The sequence below is a fragment of the Aquarana catesbeiana genome, linkage group LG04 (assembly GCF_042186555.1).
Source record: "Aquarana catesbeiana isolate 2022-GZ linkage group LG04, ASM4218655v1, whole genome shotgun sequence".
Taxonomy (NCBI): domain Eukaryota; kingdom Metazoa; phylum Chordata; class Amphibia; order Anura; family Ranidae; genus Aquarana; species Aquarana catesbeiana.
The window spans coordinates 294,399,304-294,411,841 of NC_133327.1; the positions used below are offsets into that span (position 1 = coordinate 294,399,304).

At 42.6% G+C, this 12,538-nt stretch overlaps 1 protein-coding gene across 2 annotated transcripts in view; it reads right to left on the minus strand.

Moving 5' to 3' along the window:
- Positions 1 to 12,538, minus strand: part of RAB23 (RAB23, member RAS oncogene family) — a 76,546-nt gene that overhangs the window by 31,094 nt on the left and 32,914 nt on the right. For both annotated transcript variants that reach the window (XM_073626710.1, XM_073626709.1), the window contains one exon: positions 3,213 to 3,298. In XM_073626710.1, coding sequence (XP_073482811.1) covers positions 3,213 to 3,298 — 86 coding nt within the window. The remainder of the gene's footprint in view (positions 1 to 3,212; positions 3,299 to 12,538) is intronic.

The following is a 12,538-nucleotide window of genomic DNA, read 5'->3' on the forward strand; positions in this document are numbered from 1 at the left end:
AACTTTTATTCCTTTCCTTAGCTTCCTGTACTTCATGGAGACTGAACATGGCATTCCTGAGGGCAGCCATGTACCAGTAGGCTAGGCTGATTTGTCTAATAGGAATGGAGACTACTATAGGTGACAATACACTAAGCCATCTTCCCTGACCACTTGTACAAAGACAACCATTACAGTACATGGTTTTCTTTGCAGTGTTGGTTGATTTTTTTTGATACACAAAATGCAATGTCCAGTACATAATCAAAGTCCAAACACTGGACATGTGGTAACCCCATACTCAAGAGGAGTAGCAGAATGTGTTTTGATCTGAAACTCGAATTATGCCAAAAACTGACAACTTTGTGTAAAAATAAATAAATACAAATTTTTAATTTTCTTTCCGCATTTTCCAAAAACTTGTGGCAAAAATATGATGTTTTCAAAAGACTCACAGTGTTTCTTAAACACCTTGGGGTGTTTACTCTCCAAAATGTGGTCATTTTGTGGGTGTTTCCACTGCCCTAGTGCTTCCGGGCCTCTAAAAATGCATGCGGCAGTCAGAAAATTGGATGTGTAGTTAACGCCTCTGAAAAGCCTGCTCCTTGGATTTTGGGCCATTTTATGATTAGGCGGTAAAAAAATTCACACGTATTATCCCCATACTCGAGGCAAGTAGCAGAATGTGTTTGGAATATAAATGTAAGTATACTTATGTTGTCTGTGAAAAATAAAAAATATTTCCTAATTTTGCAAAAAATTGTAACAAAAAAAAATTCACCCCCTACTAAATACCTTGGACTGTCTACTTTCCAAAAAGGGGTAATTTGGGGGGATATTTGCACTGTCCTACAATCAACCAGCCTGCCGGAATTTGCATGCGATTAATCGCTAGTGTCTGGTATAGCCAGTAGTAATAATCATGTCTTCTCCCAGCGAGGATGGATTTCCCTGCAGGGAAAATACAATGGCTCAGTGGGAGGTATTCCAATGTCATCACTGGAGGAAAGATATGATACTCGTGTATGGCCTGCCCAACTGTCCTTCAAAGCGTACTAGTGTTGAAAACCGGCCTGGCCAGGAAAAGGGTGAAAGAGTCCAGTCTTGAAGTGGTTAAAGTACATAGCTAAATGGAAACTAGGTATGGTTTTTCCTCATGCATGAATAACTGCTCAAGAAACTATTATGCTTAATCATTTATCAAAAAAAAAAAAAAAAGCTGTCCGCTTGTCAGAGCTCAGAGGATTAGATGAATTAAGAGGACTAAAAATGCACATTCACTAGAGACTTGTTATTTTGCTGTCCTTATTACCTGCAGAAGGAAACCTTTTCCTGTGCAGACAATACTATACCATAAAGGTCTATATGCAATGCACAACTGTAAATTTTCATAAACCGTATCATTAAAAAGTGAGTTTTAAGGCTTAGTTGGGTTTGTTCTCCTAGGTAAACTATTACTCACACTGTTTCCACTCTTCTTCCACAATGATTCATGTTTAGTAATAATTATAATTTCCCTACAGAAAAAAGGATAGGGTCTCTTGTGATCTGGTTGTATCATTAGGAATTACTTTGCCTCTGCAATGTCCTCTTAACACAAACATGTACAGTATCCTTAACAAAGCCTGCTATGTAGGATCCCAGAAGAATTGGGTTTGTTCCATTTCACTTGTTCTTACATATTAGTTAATAAAAAATAAAAGAAACTACTCCTTTGTCATGATGTTCTGCATAAACAAAGAGCAAACCATATTTCGGGAATGTGTGTGAATAAAAGTACAAATTCTGCCATATTTTCCTTTATAGAAAAGGAGCTGGTTTATCTAGGAAATCATGGGCCAAAAATGAGCAGACCGAACAGGAATTCAGACTTCAGTGGCTATATGCTCTAACTCCATCTTTTCCTAAAATAGTAAAATACACCCAGCACGATTATGATTCTACCACTCCATCAATGAATGCATGGCTGTCGGGAGAAACTGAAAGGCTTTAATTCTGTCTTGTTAATCAAATTAAAAGTGCATGTTTCCAATTGCTTTCCCTATTTAATAAACAGCTCTACTCAACGCTGTATTTCCAAACCTGGTTTAGCAATACAGAAAAAACAGTAAACAGCTTACAGTATACGAACAATGAACAGGTCATGAAAGGAAGGCAGACAACAAATGAGGGGTGCCGCTCAAGGTTCCAGCCAGGTCCTCTTCTGTAGTACATCGCTGGGAGTGCTGGCAAGGACATAGCTCATCTCAGCTCCAATGATACAGACAGACAAAAAAGGTCCTATGCGCCGCACATCACTGCAAGACCCTGTGGATAGGTGAAAGGAAAGCTTCAGCCCGGGCTCCAGCCAAGCCACACCTCCAACACATTTCACTCCGCCCCAGAGCTTAATCATGATTGGCTTGAGCCCGGGCAGAGGCTGTCATTTCACATATCCACAGGGTCTTGCAGTGATGTGCAACACATATGACCTTTTTTGCCTATGGAAAGAAGGAAGCCAGGCAGTTCAGGCTGCACCCTCAACTAATCATGTGAAAGTTTACATATAAAAGTTTGAAATCTTTACTAGAAGGTTTAAAGAGCTGCAGGAGGTTTGCTCTATGATGAATGGAACCCCAACCAACTGTACTCATAGAAAAAAAAAACATGGTACGTGTTTTATAATAACAGTACTGTATACATTTCAAATCCATGCACACTAGGCAGCAGATAAAAAAAAATCCTATGGAGCATATTGTACATGTGTTTCCATTAATAAGCATTTTTCCCCAAAACACTAGAAAAAAAAAATGTACTTGAAAACACTTGATATGCCTAAACAGCACATTTAGGGGCAGGAAGCATTTTTTCTGCCTGAAAGCTCCTCTTAAAAAGGCACCTGTGATGTTTTTTCAGCCTGGAAATGCTCCTCTACAGATATGCATGTAAACGCCCAAATGTGCATGGCAACATAGGCTAACAAACATTGCTTCTACAGTCTGAAAGAAAAAAAAAAAAAAAAAAAAAACACTTGTATCAGCAGCATTTTTTATGCTCAGTGTGCATGAGCCCTTAGACGATGAGGATTTGAACAAATCATGCTAGCATGGCTACCATTTGCTTTTGACTAGATGATATCATAAAACAGTCCAGCATGAAACAATAAAACCAGGACAAAAAAAAGTTATATTTGTTTTATATTGTGTAATGGATTTGATTTGATGATATATACAAGATACAGAGTTTGTTTTTACCTCGGTAGTATGCTTTAGTTATTGCATCAAATTCTTCTTGTCCAGCTGTGTCCCATAGCATAAGCCGAACATCTTCCTCATTTATCCTACAGGATGAAAAAAAAAACAAAAAAAACAAAAAAACATAAACACACACATTACTTAAACAACAAATAATTCTCGGTTTCCAATTTTGTCTTCTCCCTATTTTTGTTTAATTATTTCCTGGGTCATAATGATTGATTAAACTTTAGTTTACTTGTACAGGCGGTCCCCTAGTTACAAACAACCGACTTACAAATTACAGGAGAGAATCTACCCCTAGAAAGGGAAATTCTCTCCTGTAAGAGTTATTATGGGAAAAAATGTGTCTCCACTGATGCTTTATCACCAAGGCTTGTTTCCTTAACAACCCAACATTTTCAAAAACCAAATTGCCATTGGGACAGAAAGTGAGGTGAAATCTTCTGAACAGGGGCACAGACAGCAAAACAAATGTTACAGGGGTAATAACCCTTCACTATGCTATCCAAAAAGCTTAAAATAGTTTTTTTTGGCTGGAGCTTCACTTGTATGTACCTGTTCTGACTTACAAACAGATTCAACTTAAGAACAAACCTACAGACCCCATCTTGTTTGTAACCCGGGCACCGGGTACAGTTATTAAGTTACAGGAGGAAAGTAATTAATTTATCCCGACGAGGCTCTCTGGCGAGCTTTCCCATATCACTCCATAGATTCAGGCTGAATGCACACTGACTTGAGATGAAATGCATGTACATTTCCATCCATTTTATGCCAGTTTAAACACAGGTTGACTTGCGTTGATGCGCGCACTGACATGAGTTGACGCACGTGCAGTGCATTTTGCAGGATTTCTTGTGCCATCACATCCTATGGGTCACAAAATTAAACAGAGTCAATTTTCTTTAAAGTGGAGTTCCACACAAAAATGGAACTTCCGCTTTTCGGAACCCTCCCCCCCTCCGGTGTCACATTTGGCACCTTTCAGGGGGGAGGGGGGTGCAGATACCTGTCTAAGACAGGTATTTGCACCCACTTCCGGTATAGACTCCCATGGGAGTCTATGCCTCTTCCTGTCCCTCCACGCTGTCTCCTGGGAAACACACAGCTCCCAGGAGATAGCGGGGACCAATTACGATGCGCAGCGCGACTCGCGCATGCGCAGTAGGGAATCGGGAAGTGAAGCCGCAACGCTTCACTTCCTGATTCCCTCACCTAGGATGGCGGCGGCAGCTGCCGAGAACCGAGCGGGTTCTCGGCGTCGCCTGCCGACATCGCTGGACCCTGGGACAGGTAAGTGGCCATATAGTAAAAGTCAGCAGCTGCAGTATTTGTAGCTGCTGGCTTTTAATATTTTTTTTTTTGGCGGTTAAGGTGGACTCCCTCTTTAACTGCATTGCATTGACCTGTATTTTAAATGTGTTGACTGTGTTGCGTTAAAATGCATACATGTTGCATTTTAACACAAAGCAGGTCAATGCAGCATTGTAGCGTAAACAGGACTCAGAAAAACATTTTTTAATTTTATTATAGGTGTCCTTGTGTTGACCTGTTTTACTGCAGCACTAAAACGCAGGATCAATGCAGTATCGTGAAATAGCCCTTACAGTGCAGTTCTACTGCAAAGCAGCACATTAGCTTCTCTACACAATATAGCTGCTGCTTGTAAAATAAGAAAAAATAGATTTATTTTACCAGTTATTGGTGATACTGATGGGCATGTTGCAAAATTTTGCTTTTCATTTATATAGCACTGAAATATCCTGCTCCACCACATAGAGTACACAGATCATTCACTCCAGTTTCTGCCCTGGAATATCCTACAGTCAAACATCCCCACTAAGTCATGTTGACACAAATAATGGCATACAGTGTTTAAAGGAAAGTTAGCAAAACAGTACATTTTTGGGTTGTAGGAGGAAACTGGTGCTATGGAATCCAGACACAGGGGCAATATACCCCTCCATGCAGAAAAGGTCCCTGGTTGGAACACTTGACTGCTATACCCCACCAATCACTACAAGGCTGTGTATTCGTTATCTACAGAATCAACATTCCAACTTAAAAGGGAAAAAAAAATAAAAATTGTAGCCTCCTTTTAGTTACTATTCTCATTATAAAACTGGACCTTGCAAATAGACCTGAAGAAGATAGGATAGAAAAAAGTAAGCAAGTACATATTAATGGTAAACTTTCTAGAGTGATATCTTGAACTGACCAAAATAAAGAAAAAAAAAATATGTATATAAATAATACACACACAGTATCTGACAAAAGTGAGTACACCCCTCACAATTTTTGTAAATATTTTATTATATCTTTTTATGTGACAACACTGAAGAGATTACACTTTGCTACAATGTAAAGTAGTGAGTGTACAGCTTGTATAACAGTGTAAATTTGCTGTCCCCTCAAAATAACTCAACACACAGCCATTAATGTCTAAACCGCTGGCAACAAAAGTGAGTACACCCCTAAGTGAAAATGGGCCCAATTAGTCATTTTCCCTCCCCGCTGTTATGTGACTATTTAGTATTACAAGGTGTCAGGTGTGAATGGGGAGCAGGTGTGTTAAATTTGGTGTTATCGCTCTCACTCCCTCATACTGGTCAATGGAAGTTCAACATGGCACCTCATGGCAAAGAACTCTGAGGATCCGAAAACAAGAATTGTTGCTGTACATAAAGATGGCCTAGGCTATAAGAAGATTGCCAAGACCCTGAAACTGAGCTGCAGCACGGTGGCCAAGACCATACAGCAGTTTAACAGGACAGGTTCCACTCAGAACAGGTCGACCAAAAACGCTGAGTGCACGTGATCAGCGTCATATCCAGGGGTTGCCTTTGGGAAATAGACGTATGAGTGCTGCCAGCATTGCTGCATAGGCTGAAGGGTGGGGGGTCAGCCTGTCAGTGTTTAGACCATACGCCGCACACTGCATCAAATTGGTCTGCATGGCAGTCGTCCCAGAAGGAAGCCTCTTCTAAAGATGATGCACAAGAAAGCCCGCAAAACAGTTTGCTGAAGACAAGCAGACTAAGGATATGGATTACTGTAACCATGTCCTGTGGTCTGATGAGACCAAGATAAACTTATTCGGTTCAGATGGTGTCAAACGTGTGTGGTGGCAACCAGGTGAGGCGTACAAAGACAAGAGTGTCTTGTCTACAGTCAAGCATGGTGGTGGGAGTGTCATGGTCTGGGGCTGCATGAGTGCTGCCGGCACTGGGGAGCTACAGTTCATTGAGGGAACCATAAATGCCAACATGTACTGTGATATACTGAAGCAGAGCATGATCCCCTCCCTTCGGAGACTGGGCCGCAGGGCAGTATTCCAACACGATAATAACCCAAAACACACCTCCAAGACGACCACTGCCTTGCTAAAGAAGCTGAAGGTAAAGGTGATGGACTGGCCAAGCGTGTCTCCAGACCTAAACCCTTTGAGCATCTGTGGGGCATCCTCATACGGAAGGTGGAGGAGGGCAAGGTCTCTAACATCCACCAGCTCTGTGATGTTGTCATGGAGGAGTGGAAGAGGACTCCAGTGGCAACCTGTGAAGCTCTGGTGAACTCCATGCCCAAGAGGGTTAAGGCAGTGCTGGAAAATAATGGTGGCCACACAAAATATTGACACTTTGGGCCCAATTTGGACATTTTCACTTAGGGGTGTACTCACTTTTCTTGCCAGTGGTTTAGACATTAATGGCTGTGTGTTGAGTTATTTTGAGGGGACAGCAAATTTACACTGTTATACAAGCTGTACACTCACTACTTTACATTGTAGCAGAGTGTCATTTCTTCAGTGTTGTCACATGAAAATATATAATAAAATATTTACAAAAATGTGAGGGGTGTACTCACTTTTGTGAGATAATGTACACACACACAGGGCAGTGCTCTGTCACTGTGAAAAGAGGCAGTTTGAGTCTAGCTGGCAGCTTTACAGTCTTAGCCAGCAGGGTTGTGGACAGTGTTTATGTATCACCTAGGTTTCTCATCTACATAGGGTTAGTGGGTTTGTGTCTGCAAACAAACTTTTTGTCTGCTCAGAGCTCAGTAAGTTCTGCTGTGGTTCCTGCAGCCCAGAAGCTTTATGGAGCTTTGGGTGGGATAAAGCTTCCAATCCTAAGTACATGTTTACATGATCATTAGTTCCCATGTGCACAAGTCCTTTTGTGTAAGGCTTGAGGCACCTCCCCTGGAGACAAACAGCTGTAGGAGAAACCTGTGTGAACAGACACTAGGAGAGTGTCCACTCTGGCCTTGAGAGGGGCAGATCAGGCTGTTACCTGGGATATTTGCATACTTTGAGTGACCTGAATCCATACATTGATTAGTAGTTGTGGCTGTGCGTTTGTTATAGGTCGGTGACTCACAGTATCGTGCCTAGATACAGTCAGGTAATCAGCAGAAGGTGTCCAGCAATAACAAACCATATATTTTTTCAAAATAGATTTCTTTTTATTCTTCTTCTCTCAACTCTTCATTAAAATAAATAATTATAATAAAGCAATCACAACTGACTGCGTATAAGGGGGAGAGAGGGCGCTGCACTTTACAACCACCTGTTTCTGGTCTTCATTTCAGGCTGCAAAGCAACAAAATGTTGATGATTTTGAAAAGGGAGGAGATTCTTTTCTATACCCAATATAAGTTCCCAAAAAACTGACAGTGGGGTTGTGATTCATTTACATGCACAATGCATCTGTTGTTTTGGGGAGGAAAAGCTGGATTTCATCTTTAAAAGTAATAATAAAAGCTTGGGTTTTGTTTTTATTTAGTTTTTTAAAAAATAACAAACAGCCTGGGTTCTCCTCTTCTCAGGTCCCTTGTCGGTGCTCTTGGCCCCTCCCACCTGCAGAGTAGCCCCATGCTGCTTGCTGTGGGAGCACCCAAGCAGGCTTGCGCCCGAGCCACTGTTCTGCATGTCCATTCGTACACACAGAGCTGCAGGTCGGCCCCGCTCGCGCTCTGTTCTCATTGACCGACTGGCTGTGATGGCAGTGGGAGCTTATGGCTGCTTCTGCTGCCTCAGCCAATGAGGAGTGAGAGTCCTTAGAGAACTGAGGCTCTCATGCACATTGCTGGATCATGATGGGGCTCAGGTAAGTATTGGGGGGGGGGGGGGGGGGGGGGCACAGAGGTTTTTTACTTTCATGCATAGAATGCACGAATGTAAAAAACCTTGAGCATTTAAAACCATGTTAAATTTCCAGACCTCTGTTGGATGTTTGAAAGGAAATTGTGTTTTACTAACATGTTGATTGCCATCTTGAAGTACTGAGATGACATTGACAGACTGCATCCTATGGACTTTATAAAAGTAGCCACGGACAGAGTGATGTTAACCACTTAAGCCCTGGACCATTTGGCTGGCAAAAGACCAGAGCACTTTTTGCGATTCAGCACTGCGTTGCTTTAACTGACAATTGCGCGGCCGTGTGACGTGGCTCCCAAACAAAATTGACGTCCTTTTTTTCCCCACAAATAGAGCTTTCTTTTGGTAGTATTTGATCACCTCTGCAGTTTTTATTTTTTGCAAAGAGCGACAATTTTGAAAAAAAAAAAAAAAAGGAATATTTTTTACTTTTTCCTAGAATAACTATCCCCCCAAAAAATTATATAAAAAAAAAAAAAAATGTTTTTTCCTCAGTTTAGGCCTACATTCTTCTACATATTTTTGGTGTAAAAAAAAAAAAAAAAAAAAAAAAAAAAAGGAAGGTTTTTTTTTTCAAAAAGAACAAGTTTATTGTTGTCAATCACACCATACAATTATCATAGGTGGCATAGTCATGTAAGCTACAGACATTATTTATATTTAAACATACATTTCTGATGTTGCATTTATACCTTTTAGGAAGATGTAGGCGTATATGCGGTTGTGATTCTTTATCTAGAGCATACAATTAAGCTATAGCATTCCATCCGGCTAGACATTCTTTGAGATTAAATTCAGGTATCTATGAAAGCAACCTCCACTCCTGGTGTACATCTATTACTTATTGGTCACGTGGAGCATGTGTTTGTGTTTTCAAGCCATTTACCCCACACTTTATAGTATTTTTTTGGGCAACCTCTGTGATTATATAGCACTTTTTTATATGGTAGGGATGTGTTCACATCCCTCAGCCAGTCCTGGACGGTGGGGGAGGTAGCTCTTAGCCAGTGTTTGGCTATTAGTTTCCTGGCGCTAAAAAGGGTTTCACTAAGAAGTGTAGCCGTGGGCCTGGCCATAGTGTCTGGAAGTAGGCCCAGGAGGCACAGTTTGGGGTCCAGTTGTATGGGTGAACCCATGAGATCGTGGAGGAACTTCACAATCTGTGACCAGTAGTCTTGTATCACTGGGCAAGACCAGATCAGATGAAAAAAAGAGCATGGGGTACCCAGACATCGTGGACAATTTAGGTTTTGATTTGGGGAGAATTTGGCCATTCTGGCAGGCGTAAGGTAGGATCTATGAATGATGTATAGTTGTGTCAGGCGTTCAGATATCCTAGGTGAGGATCTCCGTACGCTCTCTAGGATATCTTCCCAGTCATTAATGTCTATTTGGCCCAGGTCTGTTTCCCATTTGAATCTTGCCTTGTCTATTATTCTGGCGGTTTCTCTATTTCTTAGTGTGGTGTATAGGGTAGATATGAGTTTTTCTGGATTGGGTCCTGTGATTACATCTACTACTGAGACCATTTGGGAGTTAGGAAAGCCACCTGCGAACTGCGTCTGTAGTGCATGCTTCAATTGCAAGTAACTGAAGTGCATGTTAGAGGGGAGGTCGAATTCTTCACTGATTGTTTGAAAATGACGTACACCAAATAGGGTGACAACCTGATAAAGGAATACTATCCCCTTAGCTGCCCATCTGGTGGCTTCGGGTAAGGACCTCAATTCTCCCAGGAGGGGGTTGTGCCAGAGGGGTGTGTGTGAATGGAAGAAATCGTCACCCAGCATTTTAATCGCCTTTTCCCATATGTGGCGATGTTGGAGTAACATTGAATGTTGGTCTGTTTTTGTTTGCTGTTTGTTCCCCTTTCTAAATAAAACTTGTAGTGGAGAGTACATGTCATTGTTTGGCCTTTTGCATACTAGTGCTTGGTATCTGGTTTCGTCAGTCTTATGGATGTGGTAAAAGTGCGATAGTTGTGCAGCTATATAGTAGGTGTATAAATCTGGTGTGGCTGCACCCCCCGACGAGGTAGGGTTTTTAATCGTGTTCCAAGCCAATTTGTGTCTACTAGACCCCCATATGAAAGAGTTAATAATTTTGTCCATTTTTTTAAATAGTGTTAGCGGGATCAGTACTGGGGAGTTCCAGAACATATAAAGAAATTTTGGGAGGAGTATCATTTTAAATAGGTTAATTCTCCCCATTACTCCTAGGGGGAGCCTCGCCCATGATTGTGTGCGGGATTTCAGATAGGGAAATAATGGTTCAATGTTGTTAGCTAAGTATTCAGAGGGGTCTTTCGTAATTGTTACACCCAGGTATTTAATGGAGGCGACTCTTTGTAACGGGAGGGACGCTGCAACAGATGATGGGGGCGATAAGTCGAGGGGGAGAGTCTGTGATTTGGACCAGTTCATGCTCAATCCCGAATGCTTCCCAAACTCTCCAATGATCTCAAGAACTTTTTGGAGGGAAGGGCCGGTGTCCTCTAGGTATAGCAGCATGTCATCTGCGTATAAGCTTAGTTTTTCTGACACAGGGCCCTTGTTTAGCCCTCGCACATTGGGGTTTGACCTAAGGGAGATGGCAAGGGGTTCCACCGCAAGGGCGTATAGTAGGGGGGACAGTGGGCATCCCTGCCGGGTTCCACGACCCAAAGGGAATGAGTCAGACATGTGCCCGTTCACCACCACCCTGGCCGAGGGGGAGAAATATAGCAGTTTTACCCATTTTATGAAGTTGGGTCCAAACCCGAATCCCCCGAGACATTCCCAAAGGTACCCCCATTCCACTGAATCGAAGGCTTTTGCGGCGTCCAGCGCCACAACCGCCCTCTCCCCCGCGTTCTCATGCTCTGCCTCGATATTCATGTATAGGCGCCGTAGATTCATGGCCGTATTTTTGCCGGGCATGAACCCCGTTTGATCCGGGTGAATTAAGGAAAGAATGCTTTGATTAAGACGCGTGGCCAGTATTTTGGCCAGGATTTTAATATCTGCTTGCAGGAGCGAGATAGGGCGATAGGATTCTATGTGGTGGGGGTCCTTACCTGGTTTGGGAATCACTATAATAACTGCCTGGCGTAGGGATTCAGGAAGAGACCCAGACTCAAATATATGGTTGTAAAGCGTCAACAATTCGGGGATGAGCACTTCTGAGTAGGCTGCGTAAAAGTCGAGGGGCAACCCATCTCCACCTGGTGCTTTAGCGGGCGCGAGGGATGCTATGGCGAGTGCCACTTCATCCGACGTTAGGGGAGCCTCCAAGTCGGTGAGTTGGGATTCTGATAGTTGGGGAAAGGGGATATCATGGAGAAAGGCCTGCGTTTCTTGTGCGGTGGTCTGAACCTTAGATGAGTATAGATCAGCGAAGTATGCTTGAAAAGCTTTCGCAACCATGGGGGGGTCTGAGTATGTGGTATTATTGGGGCCCGAGAGTGTGACTACTACCGGTGGGTTTGTATCTTGGCGAGCAAGATACGCCAATAATTTTCCCGCGCGTTCCCCTTGTTCAAATATCCGTTGTCGCACAAAGAAGAGTTTTTGCTTAGCTTTTTCAAACTGTAACTGGTCTACGAGGCGAGTCTGTATTCTGAGTGCAGATGCCTTTTCCTGTGTTGGGTCGTTTTGGAACTCTCCAGTGAGCAAGTTTAGCTTGTCAGAGGCTTGAAGCATAAGGGCTTTGGAAGTTTTTTTGATTCTGTTTATGCGGGAAGATAGAACTGCGCGCGCATGGAGTTTGAATGTTTCCCATATCATACCCTTAGGGGCAGTGTTCCTATTAGTCTTGAAGAAGTATTGCCACTCCCCATGTATGTCCTCCTGGTCTTTCAGTGTTGTAAGCCAAAAAGGGTGTAGGCGCCAGCTGTGGGGTCCTGTATTGGGGACTAGTTGTAGTGTGGCCCAACATGGAGCGTGATCCGAAAGGGATCTCGTGTGGTAACCTGAGTCAGATAGCTTTGGGATTAAATTGTTTGATATTAAGATGAGATCAATTCGGGACATGGTGGAGTGTGTCGCCGAAAAGCATGAGTAGGCCTTGGTGTCTGGGTGTTTGTATCTCCAGGTATCGGTTAATGAAAATTCTGCTAGCGTGCGTGCAAGTCTAGTGGTTTCAGGATGAGGGGTACTTTGTTGTGGTTGTAATCTATCCTTAC